Raw genomic sequence first — 27,948 nt, forward strand, 5'->3', positions numbered from 1 at the left:
GTCTATCCGAAACCCGTTTATCATTCATTTATGGCCATTAATGTCAGGATATAGGGTGACCCGGTTAGATCGCGAAATCGCCTCAAACTAAAGGTAATTAAGCCAGGTCTTCATGTTCCATGTACTGTATAGTGTTTTCTCTGATATACTTGTCATATATAGGATTCTGGCTTCACAGCTAGCGCACTTTTGACAGGTCAAGACGAGGAAGCAAGATTTGTGCACCAGTTACTGGGTGATATGGAAGCTACCTCAAAGAGGATAATTTGGTGTCTACACCCTAGTTATACCTGGTGGACTAACCTGCTGTACTATAAGATAAGGAACCTTTTCAATGTATGTAGTCTATTCCTGTAGTTTGATTGGCTGCATATATTAATTTAATAAACCCCCCCTAATGTGTAGAGGATCGATTTGTGAGATTAAGAGATTATTGCAGAAATACAGTCCACTTATCATTATACAAATTGCTATCGAAGTATATAAATTAACGTAAATATAAATTCATATAAATTAAATAAATATAAATCTCACAGGTCGGTTCCCACATGGGGCCCCATATCCATCCTGTGGGTGGTAGTGGTCCCCATACCCATCCTGTGGGTGGTAGTGAACCCCAAACCCATCCTGTGGGTGGTGGACCCCACACCCATCCTGTGGGTGGTAGTGGACCCCATACCCATCCTGTGGGTGGTAGTGGACCCCACACCCATCCTGTGGGTGGTGGACCTGACACCCATCCTGTGGGTGGTAGTGGACCCCACACCCATCCTGTGGGTGGTGGACCTGACACCCATCCTGTGGGTGGTAGTGGACCCCACACCCATCCTGTGGGTGGTGGACCCCACACCCATCCTGTTTGTGGTAGTGGACCCCACACCCACCCCGTGGGGGTGTAGTAGTCGGGTGTACATGAGAGGAAGTATAAGATAAGATAAGTTTCCTGTTGTGTTAAGTGTTGATTATAAGAGTCTGTTTATAGACTTGAGTGCATTATACGCAACATAATGAAGCCTAAGTGTGTCCAGGCACTTGTTCAGTTGGAGCAGGAAACTCGCTACAAAAGGTATTCATCTTATCTGGCGTAAAAACTCTTACACAGTAATTGGTCGGTAAATACGTGTGAAATGTGCAGTGAAGGAATATGAAGTGTGAGAAAAATTACATATTGAAGGTCAGACCTCATCTATACATTCACAACAGCTTACTGAGTCCACCCTGGCAACAGAAGCACTCACCAAACACTACATACAATAAACAGCTCTTAAATTGGTCTGTAAAATTGGTAAGAATATTACATATATAATAGGAATAAAATAGTTATACAAGTGCTGGAAAACTGACAAATAGAAGGTTAATAAAAACTTAACGTTACAAAACTCTTATAATCTTATCTAAGTTTACACTCATATTATATACACTTGCAAAATGCAAAACACTTTAAAAAGTACAAACAGGACGTGGATTATACTTGATATATACTTGTGCTATGTTTACATAAATGTTAACAATATTTATAATATATAACATTTGTTCAGTTTGGTAACAGATTTTTAAAGGTAAACAATGTCTTAATGTGTAACAATATTACCATGGTGTGACCTGCCCTGTAAGGCAGGCACCAGGGATGTGGCTGACTGTAAATGAAATAGGAGAGTCCCAGACGACAGGGCCAGAGCTCTTGGGGGGGTGGTTGTGAAGCTCTGGTCCGGCATCAGTGGAAGCCTCAGGAACCCTGGTGGGTGCAGTAGTATCCCAGGTTGCAATCCTTTTGACCATGTCGTGGCGTAGTTGTCTAGAGCGTGTGCCGGGGAATACCCAGCGCGTAGGTTCGAACCCTCATCACGGCTCCTGTGGATTTTCTCCTTGACGCATCACGACAGTGGGATATCTGAGGAATATCTCTGGGTATCTGGGAAATATTATATCCTCAAAGGGCTCACTTGTCTGTCTTTCTAGTGCAACCAGAGACCTGAAAGTCAGAACAATTATCTTTATGAGTAAATTGTGTATTGTTTATACCTGGTGGAATGTAAAGTTATTTATTGGTCAATGTCTGTGGCACCTCATAGGTGCTGACCTTGGATAATATAGCTTAAGAATGACTGATGTATGTAATGGTGTAAAACATCTACAGGAAATAATACATTAGCTGATAAGCTTCCTATACTCCAGCTGAATATTTCAAATTATTAAGGAATTACTGTCATAAAAAAGCTAGCTTATTAACAAGCATTTTAAATCCCATTGAAATCAGATCCATGGTAGATGAGCTGTTTAGAGTGATAGTAATCTTGGGTAGTTCATATATCTCTTGATGTAAGGTGCTCAGCTGAGAACATTTATGTATCTTCATGGCACAAATAGTTTACATTATTTATCCAATTGTCTTATCAAATGAACAAATCCACAAGGGCCGTGACGAGGATTCGAACCTGCATCCGAGAGCCTTCCAGCATCCATTGTCTTATCATCCTAATTTAATGTTGTTTGGCTTCAACTATATATAAGCTTATTATATTATAAATTATATTATAAATTATATATAAATATAAGCTTCAATGGGACAATTGTAAGCTGTAAATTGTGTCTGTGGCTGTAACACCTGATCACTTGAGCCACAGCTGAAATGTTCTGTATTTACAATGAGGAGTAAAGCTTTGAAATCCATATCAAGAACTATATAAATAAAAATGTAAATGTTCATTTGTTCAAAATCGCAAAACTCCGAATGTTCTTCACCGATTGCTTAGAAATTTTGACACAACGTTCCATTCGAATACACGCGTGTTTTTATATACCTACTATATAGATGTCACACCTGTGACAGGTAAAAACATGTATTTTTTTTAACAGCATCATCTGTTGCACGTAATACAACATACGTTATACTAAATATGTTACAATTCCATTTCAGTGTTTCCGATTGCATTGATAAATTGAATTTTCATAAATTTTGATTATTTTCATTTTGATGTTTACCATACTGTTCATTTCGTGAGTATAGTATATTTTTGTTATTTTTTAATTGTTTTACATTTCATTTTTTAACTGTTCTACTTATTTTTCAGTGATGGGTACATCAGATCATTTGATGTTCCCATTTTTCTGATGGGAACAGCAGATCATTTTGGAACGCATCGGATGAGGGAGTGAGGAATGGTGGGGAGGACAGGGAAGTCTTGCTGTGGCTCAGCAACGCGTGGTAGGGTACATCTAGTAAAGCATATAATTATAATGATTACGTGTTTTACTGTTATTATGATACTCTCTTACATATATTTAATGTACTGTAATTTTGACTTTTATAAATGTGCAACCATTTTTTGAATATATTTTTTTATGTGATTTAAATCTTCTGAAATGTAAAGTAACTAACCGTTTATATATGTGTGTGGAGTGGTGACCATTGATGAGCCCCTGGGGCCCAGGATGCGCTACAGGTTGTCTAACTCCGTGTGGCCAGAAGCGTGACAACTGTCAACGCAGGACGCCTCCTACCCTGACCCTGAGGATGATGTATGTGAACCAGGATGAGAATAAACTTGCTGAAGACAAGACCGGCAGCGCTCCTGCACGTCCCTCCACACCTTGCTCCTGCAGGTGAAGGTCAGGAAGATGAAGGTTCCCTGCAGGGTATTGAGCACCACGAAGACATACCAGATGGCCTGCAGCTGCAGGTAGCCAGCCACGATACCAGTGATCCAGGTGAGGCCCATCAGCACGGCCAGTCGCACATACAGCACAAACTGTTTCTTATCTTGTGGACTCGAACTCTTCTGCAGCGTCGACTGTGTGCTGGTACCGATGGTGTATGAAGTCATAAGGAAAAACACAACATTGAGAGCCATGACTGTGAATAATGGAGCACCAAAGAACACCAACAAGGCCTTGCGCTTCCCAAACCAGCACCAACGTTGACCAAAACTGGGCAGGAACTGAGGGGACAGACCTGCAGGGGCGGTCATGTCAAGGGTTACTGTCACCACTACTGCCAGGGCGGGAAGCAGCCAGCCGTACACACAGTAGAATAAGAACTTGCTTCGCTGTTTCCCAGATGACACTCGCAGCTCATCTTTAGCTTGTCGAAATGTCAACCACACGTCAAAGGCCATGATATTCATCCAGCAGAAGGCGGCGAGGAAGGAGTAATACATTATAACTGCCGAGATGTAACATCCTGTCGTCTTAGGCTCGAGGAAGGTACTGAAGATGAAGATGGTGTAGGCGGTGAGAAGAGAGAGGCAGAGACACGCCAAACACATGCCCGGAAGGTTCCTAAGATGAGGCACCAAGAGGAAGGCAGCCAGGTGCAGCAGGAGACACAGGCAGGACAACCCAAGACCCGCCAGTGACACCCAACCTAACACCGAGGAGAACTTGTGTGAGAGTTCCTGTGGCTTGCACACAAGGACGCCACCTTCAGTTACCTCGTACTCTCCCACCTGGTAACTTCGAGCGTAAGCTTCTACAATTACCATTCTCTTCTCGTTCAACGTGAATTCGCCTTCAGAAAGAAGTATTTTATCACAATTAAGTGTTTCATTTGATTCAGTAGACACTAAATTGCTACGAAAGGCTTTCCTTGTGTTGTGTGGACAACAAGCTGAGAAATCCGATGTGTTGATTGTCACTTTATTGTCGCCTTCATGACCCTTGTCTTCCTTGTCTACCTCACTTATGTTCCCCCAAGAAACATTTCTGCACTTATTTAAAAAGTTATCATAAACTTCGTCGGGCTGGCAAAGGTTTACAATTCCGACATTATTACCACCGCTGTGGTAACCAAAATCAATTAGTAGAGAGAAAGAAGGTGGCCCTGGACCAGCAGCTATACCGCAATATATTGAGGAGATAGATTTCCAGTTACACAGAAGACAGTGGGGGTTCCTGTAGGCCACGTCTACCGAGTAAATCCTCACTGCCGTGTAAGAGTGACACAGAGCAGCAACAGAAGCGTCCGTCCAGTTCTTAGCACACGTGTTGATGGTGGAGTCGCATTTCCTTGTAGGGAATGGAATATCGGGAATTTTAATGTTAATATTACATTTCTTAAATATTTGTTTACCGTTAAAGGGAACAAATGCACCCCAAGATCCGTTATCGAATAATAAATGAGAAGTTATGTATTCGGATAAGTTACCCGGCTGATCTGGAATATAGTTATCCGGCTGATATGGAATATAGTTATCCGGCTGATATGAAATATAGTTATCCGGCTGATATGGAATATAGTTATCCGGCTGATCTGGAATATAGTAATCCGGCTGATCTGGAATATAGTTATCCGGCTGATCTGGAATATAGTTATCCGGCTGATATGGAATATAGTTATCCGGCTGATATGGAATATAGTTATCCGGCTGATCTGGAATATAGTTATCTGGCTGATCTGGAATATAGTTATCCTTCTGATCTGGAATATAGTTATCCGGCTGATCTGGAAAATATTCCTCATTGTCGACACATTCCAGTTGTGTCTTCCAGAGCGTGAGGTCGTGGGAGTCGTTGTTGCAGATGGCGCAGTAGTAGTTGGTGTAGGTGACGGAGGTGGTGTTGCTGGTGGCGGGGAGGTGGGCCAGCGGGTCCCTGCTGCTGGAGATGTCTGCCCGGGAGCCCGCCAGACACAGCTGGGCCACCTCCTCGCCCTCCCACCCTGACATGCACACGCTCTTCATGTAAAACTTGCCATTATTCGTGCTCACACACTTGTACCTCTCTGGCAGGACCTGATCTTCCCGTCTGTAGTGGACGGAGTCTGGACAACAATCGCCATACTTTGCGCACAGGTCATCACACATACAGTATTCTGCACTCTGGTAATCACTACCATTACAAAAAAACTCGGTCGAACACGCAGCATCCAAAGCAACCAAATCGCTATGAAAGAGATCCATCATTTGGCCCTTCGCAGTTGCCAATATCAGTATAAATAAGGCCTTTCTCATCATTTTTGTTTCCAAATTTTCTAAATCAATTGCAGAAATATCCAAAACTTCATTAGTGTGACCAATGACAATGCTCGAAGCCCGTACACTGGTGGCCGTGTTCTTCGCCTTAGTGAAAAATACCACTGTATTTTTAATCTAAGGATTTCCTCTCCAGCAGTTACTAGACTTTCTATTTTATTAATCTAATTCAATTTAATCACAATATATATGCTATGATTTTGGAAGCTTTATTAGTGTAATACAAGTGTAGTAGTATGGACTCTTGACATTTGTGACGCTGAACAGTGTCAGATGAGGTGTAGAGACACCACATGGGACAGTCTTAAGACAACACCTAGGTCAGTGCCCTCACACAAACAGTCGTGGAGAGAGACAGGAAATAGAGCAATGATAAGGACAGCGTCATCATCCTGTCGGTCAGTACTGGCTCCCGACAGTCAGACTGTCTGACAGTACTGGCTGTCGACAGTGGTAGTAGACTGTCGGACAGTACTGGCTGTCGACAGTGGTATTAGGCTGTCGGACAGTACTGGCTGTCGACAGTGGTATTAGGCTGTCGGACAGTACTGGTTGTCGACAGTGGTATTAGGCTGTCGGACAGTACTGGCTGTCGACAGAGGTAGTAGACTGTCGGACAGTACTGGCTGTCGACAGTGGTAGTAGACTGTCGGACAGTACTGGCTGTCGACAGTGGTAGTAGACTGTCGGACAGTACTGGCTCTCGACAGTGGTAGTAGACTGTCGGACTGAACACTGATTTGTTACAAGTAACAAACTGCTCATTCTTAAAGGTATCTCATCCTCTTGTCTTCCTCCTACCACGGTAATATATGGTAGGAAACAGCTCTGGCTAGGCCTCCTAGTTGCCATATAGTATACTTAACTCGTGAGCATTTAATGGAATGCCACTCTGCTCCTTATTGTGTGAATTGCATTGTCCCACTTAGTTGTACACCTTGTAGAATGTCAACATTTTTGGGACGATTGCCTTGCTTTGCAAGTGTCCCTCGACAGAATCCCTGATAAATCCAGTACATTACGGGCTCACCATAGCCCGTGCTACATGGACATTTCATTCTGAGTAGCTAAATCTAAAACAACAACAACAACATCCAGTACATTTGATATTGCTCACATTATGTTCTTTTGTTCCCGTTTTGGCATCCTAAATGATAATAGCTACTTTTTGAATATCCAGCAACACTGATGATGCTATATAGTCTACCTGGTTTGGTGTTTTTTGATAGTTTCTTGTTTAACATTATACAAATTTGTATGCTGATCAAGTTGCTTGGATTCTCTTTTTTTTATATTTATATATAATTGATTTTACATTCTTGTAAAGTCACTAGCAGGCATACTGTCTTGGGCAGGTCCTTAATCTAAATTTTTTCTGTGCAATACGACCCACCAAATTGTTTGACAACCTGCAGGTATTCATTTACTGCTGGCTGAACAGAGACGCCCGGTCAATCACAGTTAAGGATTGGCACCCGGTCAACCCTCCCCGGTCAGGATACGAACCTAGGCCAAAGCGCTCGTAAAGTGCCGGGTGCGTGCTTTACCACTATGCCACGGGAATTGCAGTCCTTGTAGCAGACAGTTGTTGGAAAGGGTCTGTACCCCATGTTCCAGTACAAGGCATGCAGGGTGAGGACAGTACAATCTTGAGGTTATCTTGAGATGATTTCGGGGCTTTAGTGTCCCCGCGGCCCGGTCCTCGACCAGGCCTCCACCCCCAGGAAGCAGCCCGTGACAGCTGGCTAACTCCCAGGTACCTATTTCCTTCTAGGTAACAAGGGCATCAGGGATGAAAGAAACTCTGCCCATTATTTCTCGCCAGCACCCGGGATCGAACCCGGGACCACAGGACCACAAGTCCAGTGTTCTGTCCGCTCAGCCGCCTGTTCCCCCTGGAGGGGTTCCTACCTCCCTCCCTCCCCACTATTTCTGGTGTTCCAGTACAACACACAAACACGGTGGGGAGAGTACTTGTTCTGGTGTTCCAGTACAACACACAAACACGGTGGGGAGAGTACTTGTTCTGGTGTTCCAGTACAACACACAAACACGGTGGGGAGAGTACTTGTTCTGGTGTTCCAGTACAACACACAAACACGGTGGGGAGAGTACTTGTTCTGGTGTTCCAGTACATCACACAAACACGGTGGGGAGAGTACTTGTTCTGGTGTTCCAGTACATCACACAAACACGGTGGGGAGAGTACTTGTTCTGGTGTTCCAGTACATCACACAAACACGGTGGGGAGAGTACTTGTTCTGGTGTTCCAGTACATCACACAAACACGGTGGGGAGAGTACTTGTTCTGGTGTTCCAGTACAACACACAAACACGGTGGGGAGAGTACTTGTTCTGGTGTTCCAGTACATCACACAAACACGGTGGGGAGAGTACTTGTTCTGGTGTTCCAGTACAACACACAAACACGGTGGGGAGAGTACTTGTTCTGGTGTTCCAGTACAACACACAAACACGGTGGGGAGAGTACTTGTTCTGGTGTTCCAGTACAACACACAAACACGGTGGGGAGAGTACTTGTTCTGGTGTTCCAGTACATCACACAAACACGGTGGGGAGAGTACTTGTTCTGGTGTTCCAGTACAACACACAAACACGGTGGGGAGAGTACTTGTTCTGGTGTTCCAGTACATCACACAAACACGGTGGGGAGAGTACTTGTTCTGGTGTTCCAGTACAACACAAACAAAAGGATTATGATCTCATTTGAAAAGAAGAATTATTAAAATAGAGAAGCTTTTTGTGTTAATTTATTAACAAAAGAATATTACTACATCATGTTCATGGAAACTTTGAGAAAATAAAGCATTAATTATAATTAACTTTCTTCACACTCAACAAGCCTAATATATTTTAACACATTTCAAAATATCAAACCTTTGTCACGATGTAACAATTATACACCACCAAACTTTTTCACCTTTAATTCAGGTGGCAATTTATCGAAGAGCTGAAGTGGATTGAGTTCTACACTGACCAATGATTCCTTTTTGATGTGTGTGAAATGGACAACCTGATTAGACCTTTGCAAAAAAGAGAATGGTCCTGTAGTTCCGACCATTATTGGACGACTTGCAATTGCCATCACTCAGTTTCTCCTCGTAACGCATTACTTTACCTGGTTTACCGAGCTTTTCCTTCGCCGTGAGTTTCTGTTTATCAAGCACTATTATGGAGGAATCATCGTGCAATAGAATCAAGTGTGTGTGAAGAGGATCGTAACTCACATTGTGAATCACAGAATTCCTCTTTGACAAATCAGAGCAACACGCTGACAAAAACTCCCGACAGAAAGGCGTGTACTTTTGTTTGGTAAGATCATACTCTTTTATCATCATATCTGCGTGCACCACCACAATATCCTGAGTGGTAGGGTGAACCCCAATGGCGGTCACTGGTGAGTTGTAAGACGGCAACATTATACTGCTGTCTTGATCAAGACTGAACGCAGTAATATTGTGCTGATTATCGGCCACCACCAAAACACTGCCATCTGGATTTGAGCTCATGCATACAACACTGCAGTCTGGTTTAAGGGCAAGTTCTTTTTCAAGGGAAGCCTCCATCTCTGACACAGTTATGACCTAGAAAAACAGATAAACAAAACAATCAAATATACTAAGCATGAGACAAATATTTAGTGACAAATGACCAAAAACTGGTATATTATCAAACGCTGTATGTTGGCTGCCTCAGTGTAAGAAACTCCTCCTGGATTACTGTCTGTCATTCCCTCTTAACCATGCGTAACCACTTGGGGTGGACGGTAGAGTGACGGTCTCGCTTCATGCAGGTCGGCGTTCAGTTCCCGGCTGTCCACAAATGGTTGAGCACCATTCCTTTTCCTATCCCATCCAAAATCCTCATCCTTCCCAGTGCTACATAGTCGTAATGGCTTAGCGATTTCCCTTGATAACTCCCTCCCTCTCTCCTTCCCTCTTTACCAAATGTTTTCACTTAACCTTCCCAACAACACACATGTATAGAGCGCTCAAGTAGTACATTTACTTGCTAGTTACAAAACTAAGTGATATTAAAATGCAAATTCATACGTTAAGATAATGGCCTAAAGCAAAATATAGATTCAAATGCTGGAAACTTCCCTTTAAGATCATTTACTTCATTTGTTCTACAGTATCTTTTTAAATTATAATGTACAGTACTTCTATAATAAGAGAAGGACATGTTTTTACTGCTCTAGGTAATTGTGGCTTAAACGTGTCCTTAATGTGTGAATGAATGTTATCTTGAGATGATTTCGGGGCTTTTTAGTGTCCCCCGCGGCCCGGTCCACGACCAGGCCTCCACCCCCAGGATGCAGCCCGTGACAGCTGACTATCACCCAGGTACCTATTTTGAAAGAAACTCTGCCCAATGTTTCTCGCCGGCGCCCGGGATCGAACCCAGGACCATAGGATCACAAGTCCAGCATGCTGTCCGCTCGGCCGACCGGCTCCCATACAATGTTACCCACATTGTACAGAAAAGTTTGCCAAAAAACTATTACAAATCCCCCACTATCTATGTAGCACTTTCACCTACAATAATATTGTTATTCATGTGCACAATGGGGGGGGGGGAACATTCATGTAGTCATTCTACATATCTGGTAAATGTAACACCTTCACATAATCATTCTGTATAGCTATACTCCAAAATACATGAAATTATTTTTTCTATATTCCTGTTCCATGTTATATATTTGTTAATATATTCAACATATCTATATACTGTACCTATTTCATTTCTATATGGCTAATAATAACATCCCTTCTCAAACGGTAAATTTTCCAGAGGAGGAAAGTATAACAGAATTTGGAGACAATATGAACAAGGAGACTGGAAAACGTTCACACAACACTAACAACTTTGAAGACCACAGCAACTAAAGCCAAAAGCAACTTTGGTGCTCACCATTTGTGCTTGCGGGTCACCTATTTGTGCTTGCGGGGGTTGAGCTCCGGCTCTGGTGATCAACATTTAACGTTGTTAAGTCCAAAATTCACTACACAACTATGAAGAGATCACCTGAGGAACTCCACAGTTACCAAAAACGGATGCACAGACTTAAGGATGCCCCCTTAAGGCACCCCCTAAAAAAGAAAGAAAAATTTGCTAGCCAGAATGAAGAAGGAACCAGATATTGCCCCTAAAGTATCTTTTGCACAGGACGGACCGAAACGTTGTCGTCCCTTCACTTTCTAGTGTGCGGTTTCGTCAATATATTTAAGCCACGTTATTGTGACTCCTCGTCTGCATTGCGCCTAAACTTTAAGAAAAGGGCCAAACTTGGAAGCAAGGCCGCACCCCGAAAACAGGACCATATCACAAAACCTGTTGTCCTGCACAGATAAACAAGTCGATTCAATAAAGCTACACAACACCTGTCTTCTTCCTATTTCCTTCCAAAGAAGTGTGTTGTCCCACTTTCCTGCTTGATACCTGGTTGATGGGGTTCTGGGAGTTTTTCTACTCCCCAAGCCCGGCCCGAGGCCAGGCTTGACATGTGAGAGTTTGGTCCACCAGACTGTTGCTTGGAGCGGCCTGCAGGCCCACATATACCTGCTTGATGGGGTTCTGGGAGTTCTACTGCCCAAGCCCGGCCCGAGGCCAGGCTTGACTTGTGAGAGTTTGGTCCACCAGGCTGTTGCTTGGAGCGGCCCGCAGGCCCTCATATACCTGCTTGATGGGGTTCTGGGAGTTCTTCTACTCCCCAAGCCCGGCCTGAGACCAGGCTTGACTTGTGAGAGTTTGGTTCATCAGGCTGTTGCTTGGAGCGGCCCGCAGGCCCACATACCCACCACAGCCCGGTTGGTCCGGCAATATTTCTTATGCTCGCTGGTAGGATGTTGAACAACCGCGGAGCTCTGATGTTTATACAGTGTTTTCCGATTGGGCCTATGGCACCTCTCTGCTCTTTCCCCATGAGCCCTGGGGCCAGATTCACGAAGCAGGTACGCGAGTACTTACGAACGTGTTCATCTTTCCTCAATCTTTGGCGGCTTTGGTTACATTTATTAAACCGTTTACAAGCATGAAAACTTGCCAATCAACTGTTGTTATTGTTATAAACAGCCTCCTGGTGCTTCGGAGCTCATTAACTGTTTAATAATTGTAAACAAGGCCGCCAAAGATTGAGAAAAGATGTACAGGTTTATAAGTGCTTGCGTAACTGCTTTATGAATCTGGCCTGATTCCTGGGTAACCTAAATTTCCAAGAGGAATGAGGTTATTATGCAACGCAAACCTCTGAGTGGCCAGCTGGTACAACCAGTGTGGCCAATCTTGGTGCCTCCTATCATTTAGGAGATGGGTGCTTCATAAACCACAAGTAATTATCAAGAGACCATAAGAACATGAGAATGAAGGTGACTGCAGAAGGCCTTTTGGCCCATACGAGACAGCTCCTATTTACCTCCACCTAAACTCATTCCATATATATACTGTGTATCTAACCTACGCTTGAAACAATCAAGAGATCCCACCTCCACTATGTTACGCGGCAATTGGTTCCACAAATTAACAACCCTGTTACTGAACCAGTATTTACTAAGGTCTATCCTAAATCCTAAATTTCCCAACGAAGGCACCAATCTGGGAAGATATGCAGCACCTTCAGTGTCGCTAGATATTCAAATGGCGCTAAATATCACTGAGGATACTAATATGAAAACAAAAAGCATAAGGCAAGCAATATTAAAGGTATCGGATTCACTAAGGATTCTATCAAGAGACAATTGACCACGACAGACAGTTTGGAAGCAAGACGCTCAAATGTCCTGAAAATCTGGACATTCTAAAAGAGGTGAATGACTAAGAGGGGCACTGTAGTTTGGACAATAAGAAGCAGGGTGGCATGCCATTAAGTGCCAATTAGACAGTGTAAATAGCCAATATGTAACCTAGTCAAAGCAGTTTCCCCACCATCAATTACGGTGGTAGAAGGAAAGCCAAGGGGATGGGTCTACCCTTAAGAGCACTTGGTTTGTTACTGGTAACACAAGACCACCGACCCTGCCAACAGTCTGGGATCGAGGAATGAATAACCAGGTAGAAATCTGAATAAGGAATGTCTTTTTGGTCAGTAGGACAAGTGTGAACAGCCTCCTTAGCGCCAGTATGTGCATGCTCATTCAAAATACCGTACAAGTCGACATTTAAAGCCTAAAAGCACGTCTTCAAAACCAGGAGTCAAATTGTCCACCAAATATAAAATGTGAACCATTTCCACAGAGATAAACTAGTGAAACGCCCAACTCTCGTTGTACACCCCTTGCCACACTTCTCCCAGCCTAGGGAGTGAGGGAGGCAGGGAGAGGGGGGGGAGGGGGAGTGAGTCAGGGAGAGGAGGAGGGAGGCAGGTTCACACATGGATGGTGGGAGGGAAGGAGGTAGGCAGCCAGAAAGGGAGGGAAGGAGGCAGGCAGCCAGAAAGGGAGGGAAGGAGGCAGGCAGCCAGAAAGGGAGGGAAGGAGGCAGGCAGCCAGAAAGGGAGGGAGGGAGGCAGGCAGTCAGAAAGGGAGGGAGGGGAACTAACCCCAATGGTAAATGCTGTTCACCTGTATAAATTCCAACCCTTTCTATTGGGTAAATAGAATAAATAAATCAACCTTACTCATTTATCATTATCTATACCTATAAGAGAGAATGTGTGTGTGTGTGTGTGTCCCAACTTGGAGACCAAACAATTGGAGGACAGCCTCACCCAAATTGGTAGTGAAGATGATCATATACGGTACAGGATGAACATAAGGCCGGCCGGCCTGCCTGCCTGCCTTGAGGTGTTTCATGGGCTTAGCGTCCCCGCAGCTTGGTCGACCTCCTCGTTGCTGGTCTAAGTTAAATGCTTTAGCAAATATTGGTAATTACAAACCCGTTTTCACTTATGTCAAGGCCGTTTTCATTGGCGTCTTTCATAGGGTCGAGTGTGAAATCATGGCACGTGATTAACTTGCAGTTGTTATTGAAAAGAAACTGGAATGGAAAAAGGGAGAGAAGGGAGAAGCAAAGTGTCTGAGACCCCATACAGTATTTGTGTTTCAGTGCTTCTTAAGAAATGCAGGGGGGGGGGGGGAAGGGGAGGGTGAAGAGATAGCTAGCTAGATATTGAGATAAAGACAGCTAGACATAAAGATAGGAAGAGATAAAGAGGGAAAGACAAGCATTGCCGGGTATCCACTTAGTATATTATAATCATCCTATCACTAGCTTTTGCCTACTTTATCTGCAATCTCTTCCTTCTAGATAAAGGTCAGGAGCATAAAAATACTAATATTCCTTGTATAACAGATAACAAACTCACAGGCTAATAGACCTTCTGTGAGATTTTTTTTTCTTTGACAGGTTATCAAAAGAATTAAGTCCTATTGATGTTACGTTAATCGTAACAACCTCGCAAGAGAGGCAGACCTTAAACAGCAAGAGCTGCCAGTGGCAGATATTTAATCTTAAAGCCTAAGATCATAGGACCGCGGGAGCAAACCGCCAGGCGAAACCACACGGGTAACACCTGTCACTTAGGTCGCTGGCTCCTCCTAGTTGACAACTAATAAAGGGTAGCCGACGGATTCTCACCTCTTATTTATAGAAGTGTGGTGCTGTGCAATGGACTCTAGCTTTAGATACAGACTTAATATGAACATAAGCAGGCAAAGCGTTGCAGAACATAAAATGTGGGGCAGTAATATTGGAAGGTTTGACATAAACGACCGTTTTCTATAACAAAACAATTTATTCACAAAACAAGAACTAAAACTACTACACAGTGAATTTACGTTACTTTACTGTCACTCCAGTGGCACATTAAAGAACAGCTAATCAACAGCCTGATGGACCCACGGTCTCCTTACCCCGTCGTCGCTGACTGAACAATGACACTAACTGAACACAGTGGTGCCCACTGGTGACGCAAGCTTGCAATCAATATTGTCACGGCTTCACGGTGACCAATACTATAATCACAAAAACTTGACTGGCGCTCGCTGCTCACAACGAGGTACCAAGTAACAAGGCGGTTAATCCAAGAATGATAACCCCTTATAAAAATCTTACGTTAACACTTGTCTCTCAGGACAATCAACAACAAAAGTTACTCTAATTGAATTTAAACACTTACGTTATACACACGTGTCACAACGACACTAAATGGCAGCAATAACTCGTACATCAATTAATTACATCAACTTGAAAGTCAAGCATTCGGTGAGTAATTCCCAATTAATTACTGAATACAACAGCCTATTAATTCAGACGAGTATTGACAAAGCCTACTGTCTCTCAACTGACAGTTTACTTCCGGTCTTACGACAAGATTACCTTAACGAGGGTAGACTACTGTACCACACAAGGTTACAAGACTCCGTGTAAACAACAACATCAACACCTGGTGAATTCACTAAGTGGCGGTTACTAATTATCTTTAATTAGCTACGAGTGCTTAATCACTCTGTCCGCAGACAGAGCTGATCAGTCCAACGAATTACAGCAGCTTAATTACAGCGCAATTGACTCCGATCATAACAGACCGTCAACCCCTTACGTTAATCACTCAATCAACGACAGCTCGTTAAATCGTTAACACTACGTTAGTCTTCACTTGACAATTCCTCCACTGCGTGAACTTCACTGTGACTGTTGCCTTTACACGTCCCTACGTTAATCACAACAATGTTCAACGAACAAGTGACCTCGTTAAGTAAATCGTGACGCCCGGTGACGTTAACTGACTTTAATTCTCACGGAATCCATCACAGTACACAACGCCTTCCACCAAGGTCAAACTTGTCTACGGTTTACACACACAGTACAACACAGTACATCCTTGCCACTCACGGCAAAACTTGTAAATGACTTCCCCCAGTAAATTATCCACCAATAATTCACACTTTACCACAACACAACAGTAAAATATATAACCAAGGGAAATCTCCCTGTTACCACTTTTCACTGCTGAAAAAGGGAATCAAATTACAGCGAATACATACACGGCACATAGAAAAAAATAGAAGCAAATAACTCACTTTACTCTACCTCTGAATGTGTCTCTAGGTGTCTTCACACACGTCAAAAATCACAGTTGGGCCCAATCCTCAACTTGATGACGGCAACAGGGTAGACTCACACGTCTCCAATTCCCATTCACCTCCCCAGGTGGTCACAGGGACAAAGGACAGACGGAACACTGGGGGCGAACCCAGCTTCAGAGTTTTATTACCCAAACAGAAACAGTGTACTTACATCAAACATGCGGGCCCGCAACCTTCTCTTTCACTCACACATACACGTCAATCACACTCCCACTGCTGCTGCTGGATGATGACGTAGGCGTCCTCACTTCCTACACGTGGTCAGGTGGAGCACAGGGTCCTAGACCATGGGGTTAGCTCCACACACAGAGACCAGGATGGCGCGACACACCGGCTTAGCAGGCCAGGGTGAGCGCACAACGGCAGGGATGCGGTACCACGCCCTTCCACTTGACACGGTACCCCAGGATACGACGGTACACGGTGTTACACGGTACACGAGACCCGAGACGGAGTCCTTCACTGTTCCTCAGAATTAGAACTTCTAAGGTTTCTCTCATAACACTGAAACCCTTTCTAGCACGTCTCCCAGCAGTATCTTCAAGCACAGATACGATAGACGGCTGATGTCTTTTTTGTAGCCCGATAATTAACGCCTCACTCAGTCCAGTTCCTCTAAGATGGCGTCCCACAATTACGCGGCTAGATGACAAGTTCACACGGTTCGATACAAGCCCCTTTCCGATTACCGGATTCTTACGCACGGCACACGGAAAGATAGCAAGATGTAGGCGTGACTTTAGTAACGTTGCAGTCGGTATTTCCCGATGCTTGGCCTAGCACGGGAAATGTCGTCCACCCCAAGCAACGTCCTAGGTAAGAATGTCTTTTCCCGCCAACACTATGCCTGGGGTACCATGCGGTACCCCTCAGCGTCGTGGCCAATCAAGGTTCAGCATTTCTGAGGCCCCAGGCCCTTAGCCAATGCCGCACCTGCCCCATGACGCTACCCCTTCTCACACGAGGTGGACACGTGACAGGGGGGGGTGGTCTACGGCCGTTAACCCCCCATACCTCCCTCTCTACACTTGACTTGTACAAAATTTCCCTGAAATTAACTCCCTCCTGTAATTTCCTTCACAGATCTGATACAGCGTTTAGAATGACATCAATGGCTAGCAAATGTCATGGGCTGTCCAACGACACCCAACACGACTGTGGAAAAGTTATATACAGAAAGTTGAATCACGGTGCACATCACTGGTGCACTATGCAATTTCGTACTTAATTCAGTACACGAGAGAGCAGGAAAAATATGTCCCCTGACATTAGGCAAATCGGGGCTTGCAAAGTAGAAGTGCGTTCTGGCTACTAGGTACGACATATATATATATATATATATATATATATATATATATATATATATATATATATATATATATATATATATATATATATATATATATATATATATATATATATATATATATATATATATATATATATATATATATATATATATATATATATATACATATATATATATATATATATATATATATATATATATATATATATATATATATATATATATATATATATATATATATGTCGTACCTAGTACGACATATATATATATATGTCGTACCTAGTACGACATATATATATATATGTCGTACCTATGTCGTACCTAGTAGCCAGAATGCACTTCTCAGCCTACTATGCAAGGCCCGATTTGCCTAATAAGCCAAGTTTTCCTGAATTAATATATTTTCTCTAATTTTTTTCTTATGACATGATAAAGCTACCTATTTCATTATGTATGAGGTCAATTTTTTTTTTATTGGAGTTAAAATTAACGTTGATATATGACCGAACCTAACCAACCCTACCTAACCTAACCTAACCTATCTTTATAGGTTATGTCTTTTCTAACCTAACCTAACCTATCTTTATAGGTTAGGTTAGGTTAGGTAACAGAAAAAGCTAGGTTAGGTTAGGTTAGGTAGGTTAGGTAGTCGAAAAGCAATTAATTCATGAAAACTTGGCTTATTAGGCAAATCGGGCCCTGCATAGTAGGCTGAGAAGTGCGTTCTGGCTACTAGGTACGACATATATATATATATATATATATATTAGTATATTTTGGTAGCAGTCTTTCCTGTAGACATATATTATTAAATATGACCGAAAAAGTAAGATTAATAATTCTAACACGAATTTTCTCAATCTTTCGTACATTACGCTTCACTGTTGGAGGTAAATCAAAAATCACTTCTCCAAAATTCATTTTTATTTCTAGTCTGACGCGACACGGGCGCGTTTCGTAAAACTTATTACATTTTCAAAGACTTCACAATTACACAACTGATTAGAACTTACGTCTCTCTGATATTATATCTACATTTGAGTGAGGTGGGAAGGGTGATGTGGCATTAACACAAGACAGAACAGGATATTAATAGGGTATTAAAAGTATCAACACAAGACAGAACAGAAACAATGGGTATTGAATAGAAGTGTTTGTAGAAAGCCTATTGGTCCATATTTCTTGATGCTTCTATATTGGAGCGGAGTCTTGAGGTGGGTAGAATATAGTTGTGCAATAATTGGCTGTTGATTGCTGGTGTTGACTTCTTGATGTGTAGTGCCTCGCAAACGTCAAGCCGCCTGCTATCGCTGTATCTATCGATGATTTCTGTGTTGTTTACTAGGATTTCTCTGGCGATGGTTTGGTTATGGGAAGAGATTATATGTTCCTTAATGGAGCCCTGTTGCTTATGCATCGTTAAACGCCTAGAAAGAGATGTTGTTGTCTTGCCTATATACTGGGTTTTTTGGAGCTTACAGTCCCCAAGTGGGCATTTGAAGGCATAGACGACGTTAGTCTCTTTTAAAGCGTTCTGTTTTGTGTCTGGAGAATTTCTCATGAGTAGGCTGGCCGTTTTTCTGGTTTTATAGTAAATCGTCAGTTGTATCCTCTGATTTTTGTCTGTAGGGATAACGTTTCTATTAACAATATCTTTCAGGACCCTTTCCTCCGTTTTATGAGCTGTGGAAAAGAAGTTCCTGTAAAATAGTCTAATAGGGGGTATAGGTGTTGTGTTAGTTGTCTCTTCAGAGGTTGCATGGCTTTTCACTTTCCTTCTTATGATGTCTTCGATGAAACCATTGGAGAAGCCGTTATTGACTAGGACCTGCCTTACCCTACAGAGTTCTTCGTCGACTTGCTTCGCTTTAAAAGAGACTAACGTCGTCTATGCCTTCAAATGCCCACTTGGGGACTGTAAGCTCCAAAAAACCCAGTATATAGGCAAGACAACAACATCTCTTTCTAGGCGTTTAACGATGCATAAGCAACAGGGCTCCATTAAGGAACATATAATCTCTTCCCATAACCAAACCATCGCCAGAGAAATCCTAGTAAACAACACAGAAATCATCGATAGATACAGCGATAGCAGGCGGCTTGACGTTTGCGAGGCACTACACATCAAGAAGTCAACACCAGCAATCAACAGCCAATTATTGCACAACTATATTCTACCCACCTCAAGACTCCGCTCCAATATAGAAGCATCAAGAAATATGGACCAATAGGCTTTCTACAAACACTTCTATTCAATACCCATTGTTTCTGTTCTGTCTTGTGTTGATACTTTTAATACCCTATTAATATCCTGTTCTGTCTTGTGTTAATGCCACATCACCCTTCCCACCTCACTCAAATGTAGATATAATATCAGAGAGACGTAAGTTCTAATCAGTTGTGTAATTGTGAAGTCTTTGAAAATGTAATAAGTTTTACGAAACGCGCCCGTGTCGCGTCAGACTAGAAATAAAAATGAATTTTGGAGAAGTGATTTTTGATTTACCTCCAACAGTGAAGCGTAATGTACGAAAGATTGAGAAAATTCGTGTTAGAATTATTAATCTTACTTTTTCGGTCATATTTAATAATATATATATATATATATATATATATATATATATATATATATATATATATATATATATATATATATATATATATATATATGTCGTACCTAGTAGCCAGAACTCACTTCTCAGCCTACTATGCAAGGCCCGATTTGCCTAATAAGCCAAGTTTTCATGAATTAATATATTTTCTCTATGTTTTTTTCTTATGAAATGATAAAGCTACCCATTTCATTGTGTATGAAGTCAATCTTTTTTTATTGGAGTTAAAATTAACGTAGATATATGACCGAACCTAACCAACCCTACCTAACCTAACCTAACCTATCTTAATAGGTTAGGTTAGGTTAGGTGGCCGAAAAAGTTAGGTTAGGTTAGGTTAGGTAGGTTAGGTAGTCGAAAAACCATTAGTTCATGAAAACTTGGCTTATTAGGCAAATCGGGCATTGCATAGTAGGCTGACAAGTGCGTTCTGGCTACTAGGTACGACATATATATATATATATATATATATATATATATATATATATATATATATATATATATATATATATATATATATATATATATATATATATATTGGTGTATACTGGCAGCAGGTTTTCTTTCAAACATGTTTCATTGAATATGACCGCATATTCTGTATTTATTATTTTCTGGTTTAGGGCTTCTATCCCTCTAACTATTTTCTTAGCATCAGGGCTTAGTTGAAATAGGAGTTCTCCAAAACTCATTTTCGTACTTTTAAGGAGAAGAGAAGAAGTGATTTACTAAAGAATGTATTACACTTATTTATAAAATTTGCACAATGTTTCGAACCTCCATGGTTCATTCTCTAGTGAAGAGATCTTACAATGGTGGCTGATTTTATACCTGCACTGGGTAAGGTGATAAAGACAATAGAAGTGAAAACATGGGGGGATACATAAGGGATAAATGTGGGGTGAAACATAAGAACAGAGGCAACTGCAGAAGGCCCATTGGCCCATACGAGGCAGCTCCTATCTTCATACAAAGATTAATCCAGTGTAATTGGCCTGTTATGTTGGACATTCTCTTCTGTGTAGGCATCGTTATGTTCTGGTCTTGTCCTTACTCTCATGGTGGGTAGAGTAAATAGTTCCCTGATTTGGGTGTTCTTGGTAGGTTGTTCTATTCTTATGTGAATTGCTTCGAGAATTTGTAATCTTCTTGCATCTAGGGTTTTGTCTATTATGCAGGTATTCTTGTTCAACATTTCTCTTCTTAGAGTGATGTCATGGGCTTGTCTCATGTGATTCCTAGTGATTCTAGGAATCACTAGGAATTACAAGCCCATGAATATGTCATGGGCTTGTCTCATGTAATTCTATTGGTGTATATGATTCTGTGGAGAGGATTAGAGTTCTGGTTGGTTAAATACCCCAGAATTCCTACCTCACTTTTTATAGCTCTGAAGTATGGTGTAGTGGATACAGCGTGCAACTGCCACCTTGTTGGCCAGTGTTCGAGTCCCCTGGTGGGTTGAGTGTCTAAAAAGTTATTAACTTCAGCTACTGGAATAGGGTAGTCTGTGCATTAAGCATTTGGCACTGAGTTTCCCATATAACAGGGCTCGATGAAAGAGCATCGGGGGTCCAACACTATCTCATTGCCTGGGAGAGGATTGGAGTTCTGGTTGGTTAAATACCCCAGAATTCCTACCTCTCTTTTTATGGCTTTGAAGTATGGTGTAGTGGATACAGCGTGCAACTGCCACCTTGTTGGCCAGTGTTCGATTCCCCTGGTGGGTTGACTGTCTAAAAAGTTATAAACTTCAGCTACTGGAATAGGGTAGTCTGTGCATTAAGCATTTGGCACCGAGTTTTCCCATATAACAGGGCTCGATGAAAGAGCATCGGAGGTCCAACACTATCTCATTGCCTGGGAGAGGATTGGAGTTCTGATTGGTTAAATACCCCAGAATTCCTACCTCTCTTTTTATGGCTTTGAAGTATGGTGTAGTGGATACAGCATGCAACTGCCACCTTGTTGGCCAGTGTTTGAGTCCCCTGGTGGGTTGAGTGTCTAAAAAGTTATAAACTTCAGCTACTGGAATAGGGTAGTCTGTGCATTAAGGTAGTCTGTGCATATTTACTTAGGTAGGGAATTAGCTTTCTTTTTTCAGAGCACAAAGTTCGCTAATTCTGTAAGTATCATATTTCATTTCAGTGGGAAAACCCTTTCCTCTGTCCTATAGAGACTCGGCAAGGTATGCCTACATTCTTGGACTACCTTATTAGTAGTGTGGGGGAAGAGCCACAGACGAATTTTTTTTTCAGAAAATTCGTTTGTGGATCTTCGGGGGTTTCAGGTGAATTTGGAAATTCGTCTGTGGATCTTCGGGGTTTTCAGGTGAATTTGGGCAGTCACAGATTTGGAATTAAGAATTTCTTATGAGAAAAGTAATTTCCGAGACTTCAGAAGTTTGTTAAAAGTTCTTATGATGAAAATAAGTTCATACGAGTTGGTTAAAGTTCTTATTAGAGAAATTAAAATTCCTGTTTGTGAGCCAGCATTTACAGGTAAAATCTACGGACATATTTTGCCTGTTTTCAACATCGGAGAAATTCCTGTTTGTGAGCCAGGGTTTTCAGGTAAATTTAAAAATATCGTGTTTATGAGCCAGGGTTTTCAGGTGAATTTGGGCAGTCACAGATTTGGAATTCTTATGATGAAATAATGTCATACGAGTTTGTTAAAGTTCTTATTATGAAAATAATGTCATACGAGTTTGTTAAGAGTTCTTATGGGGAAAATTCAAGTCACTGATGTGGAATTAAGGAATTCTTATGAGAAAAATAATTTCCGAGATTTTAGAAAGTTTGTTAAAAGTTCTTATGAGGAAAATAATGTCATACGAGTTTGTTAAAGTTCTTATGGGAGAAATGTTCAGAGTTCCTACCGATAATAAACAGATATTTAGGCCTTATACATTTAAGTAGGATTCTTACTTAGAAACTAGTATATTGCTATATAACTGAATCATTTCCCTACCAACCCCTCCCCCTGCATCTCCCGCTCATACCTCACACCCCCTCCCTCCCCCTTACCTCACAATCTCTCGCCTCACCTGTGTTTACCTTACAGCCCCAGTCAGACACTGCCTTCAGGTCACCTCTTTAATCTTATCTTATCTTATCTTCTCCATAATATCTGGATCGTCCCTCTCCTTCATATTGTTTATTCATAGTTCCTTTTCATTAAACTAGTCAGTTTTACATATATAAACAAAGTCAGGGTCTAGCTCACGTTCCCTCCTTAGTTTTACTAATACATCTTCTTTAGTATCTAATCATTTTCTTCGAGATTTAAAACACAGCTATTTCAAACGTATTAAAATACAATAATTTTATTATCGAGCTCCAGCTACTGTCCCCGCCTTAGTCCCCTGTCGTATAATGAGTACTATCAGTCCAATCCCTCTAAAATTTAAAAATAATCTTATTTCAAACATAGTTCAATACAGTAATTTAGTTACCAAACTCTAGTCCTCCGCCTTAGCTCTCTCTCGTATCTTCGTTAATACCTATTCAAAATCCCCGAAATTTCTACCTGCTGTATTTCAGACATAGTTTTAGTAAATGCAAACAGTTACCGAACTCTAGCTCTTATCCTGCCCCTTAGCTCTCTCTCGTATCTTCGTTAATACCTAATCAATTTTCCTGAAAATTTCAACCCTCCGTGTATTTCAGATGCAGTAAATAAGATCAAGTCAGTTACTGAGCTCCAGCTCTTGTCCCCCACCTTACTTCCCTCTCGTGTCTTCGGTAATATCCTATCAAATTCATTGTAATTTATACCCTCGGTATTTCAGACATAGTAAATAGGATCCAAACAGTTAACGAGCTCTAGCTCTTGTCCCCCAGCTTAGTTCATTTGTACAAGATCGTTAGTAACAGACTAATTTTCCCGAAATTTAAAGCAGACATACTTCAAAGTTAGTAAATACGATCAAGTCAGTTACTGAGCTCCAGCTCATGTCCCCACCTTAGTTCTCTCTCGTATCTTTGTAAATAACCCATCAATTTCCCTGAAATTTTTACCCTCTGTATTTCAGACATAGTAAATATGATGTAAACAATTATAAAACTCTAGCTCTTGTCCTCTGTCCAAGTTCACTCCTGTAAATTCATTACTATCAGTCCAAATCCCCTTGAGATTTAAACACCCAACTACATTTTCAGACATAGTAAATAAAAGCCAGTTCAGTTATCGAGTTTCAACTCTTGTTCCCCCGCTTATCTCATTTTATACAAGTTCTTTATTTTTCCAACTAAATCACCTGAGATTTAAGATCACCTTACTTCTAACGTAGTAAAATTAATCAGGACATTAGCCAAGCTCCATTTCCTCTGTCTTAGATCATCGAACATAAATATATCCGATCAAGTCCCTCTCCAGCCTAACTCTTTATCAGAGTAATCACCTTACCTTTTCCCTCCCCTACCTTCTCATCCCCAACGTATCCAAACCTTCAATAATCATACTGTATTTGCATATTTTCTCTATATTCAGCTGTGTTCTTCACATTTTTTCCATGTTATCTGTGTTCACTCCATGTTCAGCAAGTATTCGCAGCATGCTTAGTTCATATTTTTTCACCTGTTTTTCTCAATTTTTCTGTTTTCTATCATTTTCCCCGTATGTTCACTATGTTCTTTGTCATGTTTTCATGTACATCATATGTTCTCTGTACAACTTTTATACTCAATATTCATGTTCTCAATGTTCTTAGCTTGTTCTTCACATGTTCAGTGTTCATTCTTTGTATTCCTTATGTTCCTTATCATGTCTTCATATTCTCTGTAAGTTCATATTCCCTGCATGTTCACTCTATTCATCAACTTTTTCTTACATGTTTTCTGTGTTCACCGTATGTTCACTGTGTTCATTCCCTTACATGTTATTTAACGTTCCTTAACTAAAAATCTTTCGCCAATCAACTAAAACATAGTCACTTTCGTCATTTCTCAACTAAACTTATTATCCAATCAACTAAAAATTGTCAGAATTAGCCTCGTTCAACACAGTTCTTAACTAAAATAACTTTTCTCTTAGCTAAAAATTGTCAAAGGGAACTTTCCAATACTGTTCATAACTAACTTTATCCTTCATCAAGTAACTGAAAATAGTCTTGTTAATCATGTTTCATTGTCATTTCTTAACTAAACTTATTCCCTAGTTCCAACACTGTTCATAACTAACTTTATCCATCGTCAATCAACTAAAAATAATAACTTTTATGGTGCTTTAACTAAAAGTATTCATCAGTCAACTAAAAATAGCTACTATCATCATGTTTCCCTGTCATTTCTTAACTGAAATATCACTTCTTCCATCTGAAACAATCAAGTGTAGCCTCTTTCCAACACTGTTCTTAACTAAAGTAACCTTTCACTTCGCTTAAAAAAAATAGTCAAGGAAACTTCTTTCAACGTTTTCGTAACTAAAATTATATGTCGTCAAGTAAGAAAAAATAGCCAAAGATATCTATCATCGCTGTTCTTAACTGAAATTTATACTTTGTGGAGCACTAAATAGTCACTGTCATCATATTTTTCATGTCTTTCCTCAGCTAAAATAGTCAAATGTAACTTTTTTCAGCACTTTCGTAAAAAATTATATGTCGTTAAGTAAGAAAAATAGTCAAAGGTGCTCTTCGAGACAACAAAGACACTCTCAGTGACACCAAAGTTACTCTTCGAGAAATCAAAGACACTCTTCAATACATCAAGGAATTACTCAAAGACACCAAAGTTGCACTCAAAGACATCCTTTGAGACATCAAAGACATCCTTTGAGACATCAAAGACATCCTTTAAGACTTCAAAGACACCTCTTGAGGCATCAAAGACACTCTCAAACGCACCAAAGGCACTCTTCGAGATATCAAAGTTATTCTTCGAAACATCAAAGTTGCTCTGTAAGATATCTTCGTTCATCAAACTTATTCTCAGAGATATCTAAAGTTATTCTCAGAGCAATCAAAAGTTATTCTCTAAAACAACAAAAGTTAATCTCAGAGCTACCCAAAAGCTATTCTCAGAGTCATCAAAGGTATTCTCAGAGTCATCAAAGTTATTCCAAAAGACGTTAAAAATTAATCTCAGTCATCAAACTTGTTCTCTAAGACATCAATGTTGTTCTCTAAGACATCAAAGATGTTTTCTAAATCATAAAAGTTATTCTGTAAGTATCTTTTCGTTCATCAGAGAAGCTTTCAAAGACATCTTTGTTCATCAAAGTTGTTCTCTAAGACAACAATGTTGTTCTCTAAGACATCAAAGATGTTCTCTAAATCATAAAAGTTAATCTCTAAGTCACCTTCTGTTCATCAGAGAAGCTTTTCTAAGACATCTTTGTTCATCAAAGTTGTTCTCTAAGACATCAATGTTGTTCTCTAAGACATCAAAGATGTTCTCTAAATCATAAAAGTTAATCTCTAAGTCACCTTTGTTCATTAGAGAAACTTTCCAATCCATCTTCGTTGATCAAAGTTATTCTCAGAGTCATCAAAGTGATCTCTAATTCACCTTCGTTCACCAAAAAGTTGTTCTCTAAGACACCTTCGTTCATCAAAGAAACTCTCCTTCTACTATCATGTTATTCTTTAAGACATCTTCAGTCATAAAATTTCTGTCCAAAATGTAACTAGTTCAGCTTTTCATACCAAACCTGCACTTCTGTTAAAATATATTTTCTTAGTCACTTTACCCTAAAACTGTTCTCTGAACTACACTGCTCAAACCTACGTAACCTATCCTCTCCACCCAATGTTACTTAATTAACGTAACGTTCCTAAACCTAACTTACCTACATTACCTAACTTAACCTGCTTAACCTAACTTTACCTATCCTAACTTACCTTACCTTTACCTATCTTACCTAACTTAACCTGCATAACCTAACTTTACCTATCCTAACATAACTTACCTACATTACCTAACTTAACCTGCTTAACCTAACTTATCCTGCTTAACCTAACTTACCTACATTACCTAACTTAACCTGCTTAACCTAACTTTACCTATCCTAACTTAACTTACCTTACCTTTACCTATCTTACCTAACATTCCTAAACCTAACTTTACCTATCCTGACAAAACTTACCTTACCTTACCTCTCTTACCTAACTTACCTAACCTAACCTAACTTATCCTGCTTAACCAAACTTACATAACCTAACCTAACTTATCCTGCTTAACCTAACTTACCTACATTACCTAACTTAACCTGCTTAACCTAACTTTACCTATCCTAACTTAACTTACCTTACCTTTACCTATCTTACCTAACGTTCCTAAACCTAACTTTACCTATCCTGACATAACTTACCTTACCTTACCTCTCCTACCTAACTTACCTAACCTAACCTAACTTATCCTGCTTAACCAAACTTTTTATAACCTAACCTAACTTATCCTGCTTAACCTAACTTACCTACATTACCTAACTTAACCTGCTTAACCTAACTTTATCTATCCTAACTTAACTTACCTTACCTTTACCTATCTTACCTAACTTAACCTGCATAACCTAACTTTACCTATCCTAACATAACTTACCTACATTACCTAACTTAACCTGCTTAACCTAACTTATCCTGCTTAACCTAACTTACCTACATTACCTAACTTAACCTGCATAACCTAACTTTACCTATCCTAACTTAACTTACCTTACCTTTACCTATCTTACCTAACGTTCCTAAACCTAACTTTACATATCCTAACATAACTTAACTTACCTTACCTCTCTTACCTAACTTAGCTAACCTAACCTAACTTATCCTGCTTAACCTATCTTACATAACCTAACCTAACTTATCCTGCTTAACCTAACTTACCTACGTTACCTAACTTAACCTGCTTAACCTAACTTTACCTATCCTAACTTAACTTACCTTACCTTTACCTATGTTACCTAACTTAACCTGCATAACCTAACTTTACCTATCCTAACATAACTTACCT

The 27,948-nt window shown here is 40.7% G+C and overlaps 1 protein-coding gene across 1 annotated transcript in view; it reads right to left on the reverse strand.

The window, feature by feature from the left end:
- Positions 1–1,371: 1,371 nt before the first annotated feature.
- LOC123752906 (uncharacterized) overlaps positions 1,372–27,948 on the reverse strand; it is a 61,543-nt gene continuing 34,966 nt past the window's right edge. The window contains exons 4-6 of the mRNA XM_069334729.1: positions 9,014–9,574; positions 3,380–6,056; positions 1,372–1,972 (exon numbers count right to left, since the gene is read on the reverse strand). Of these exons, the coding sequence (XP_069190830.1) occupies positions 3,498–6,056; positions 9,014–9,574 (3,120 nt within the window). The 3' untranslated portion in view covers positions 1,372–1,972; positions 3,380–3,497. The remainder of the gene's footprint in view (positions 1,973–3,379; positions 6,057–9,013; positions 9,575–27,948) is intronic.

Source organism: Procambarus clarkii, chromosome 32 (genome assembly GCF_040958095.1).
Source record: "Procambarus clarkii isolate CNS0578487 chromosome 32, FALCON_Pclarkii_2.0, whole genome shotgun sequence".
NCBI lineage: Eukaryota > Metazoa > Arthropoda > Malacostraca > Decapoda > Cambaridae > Procambarus > Procambarus clarkii.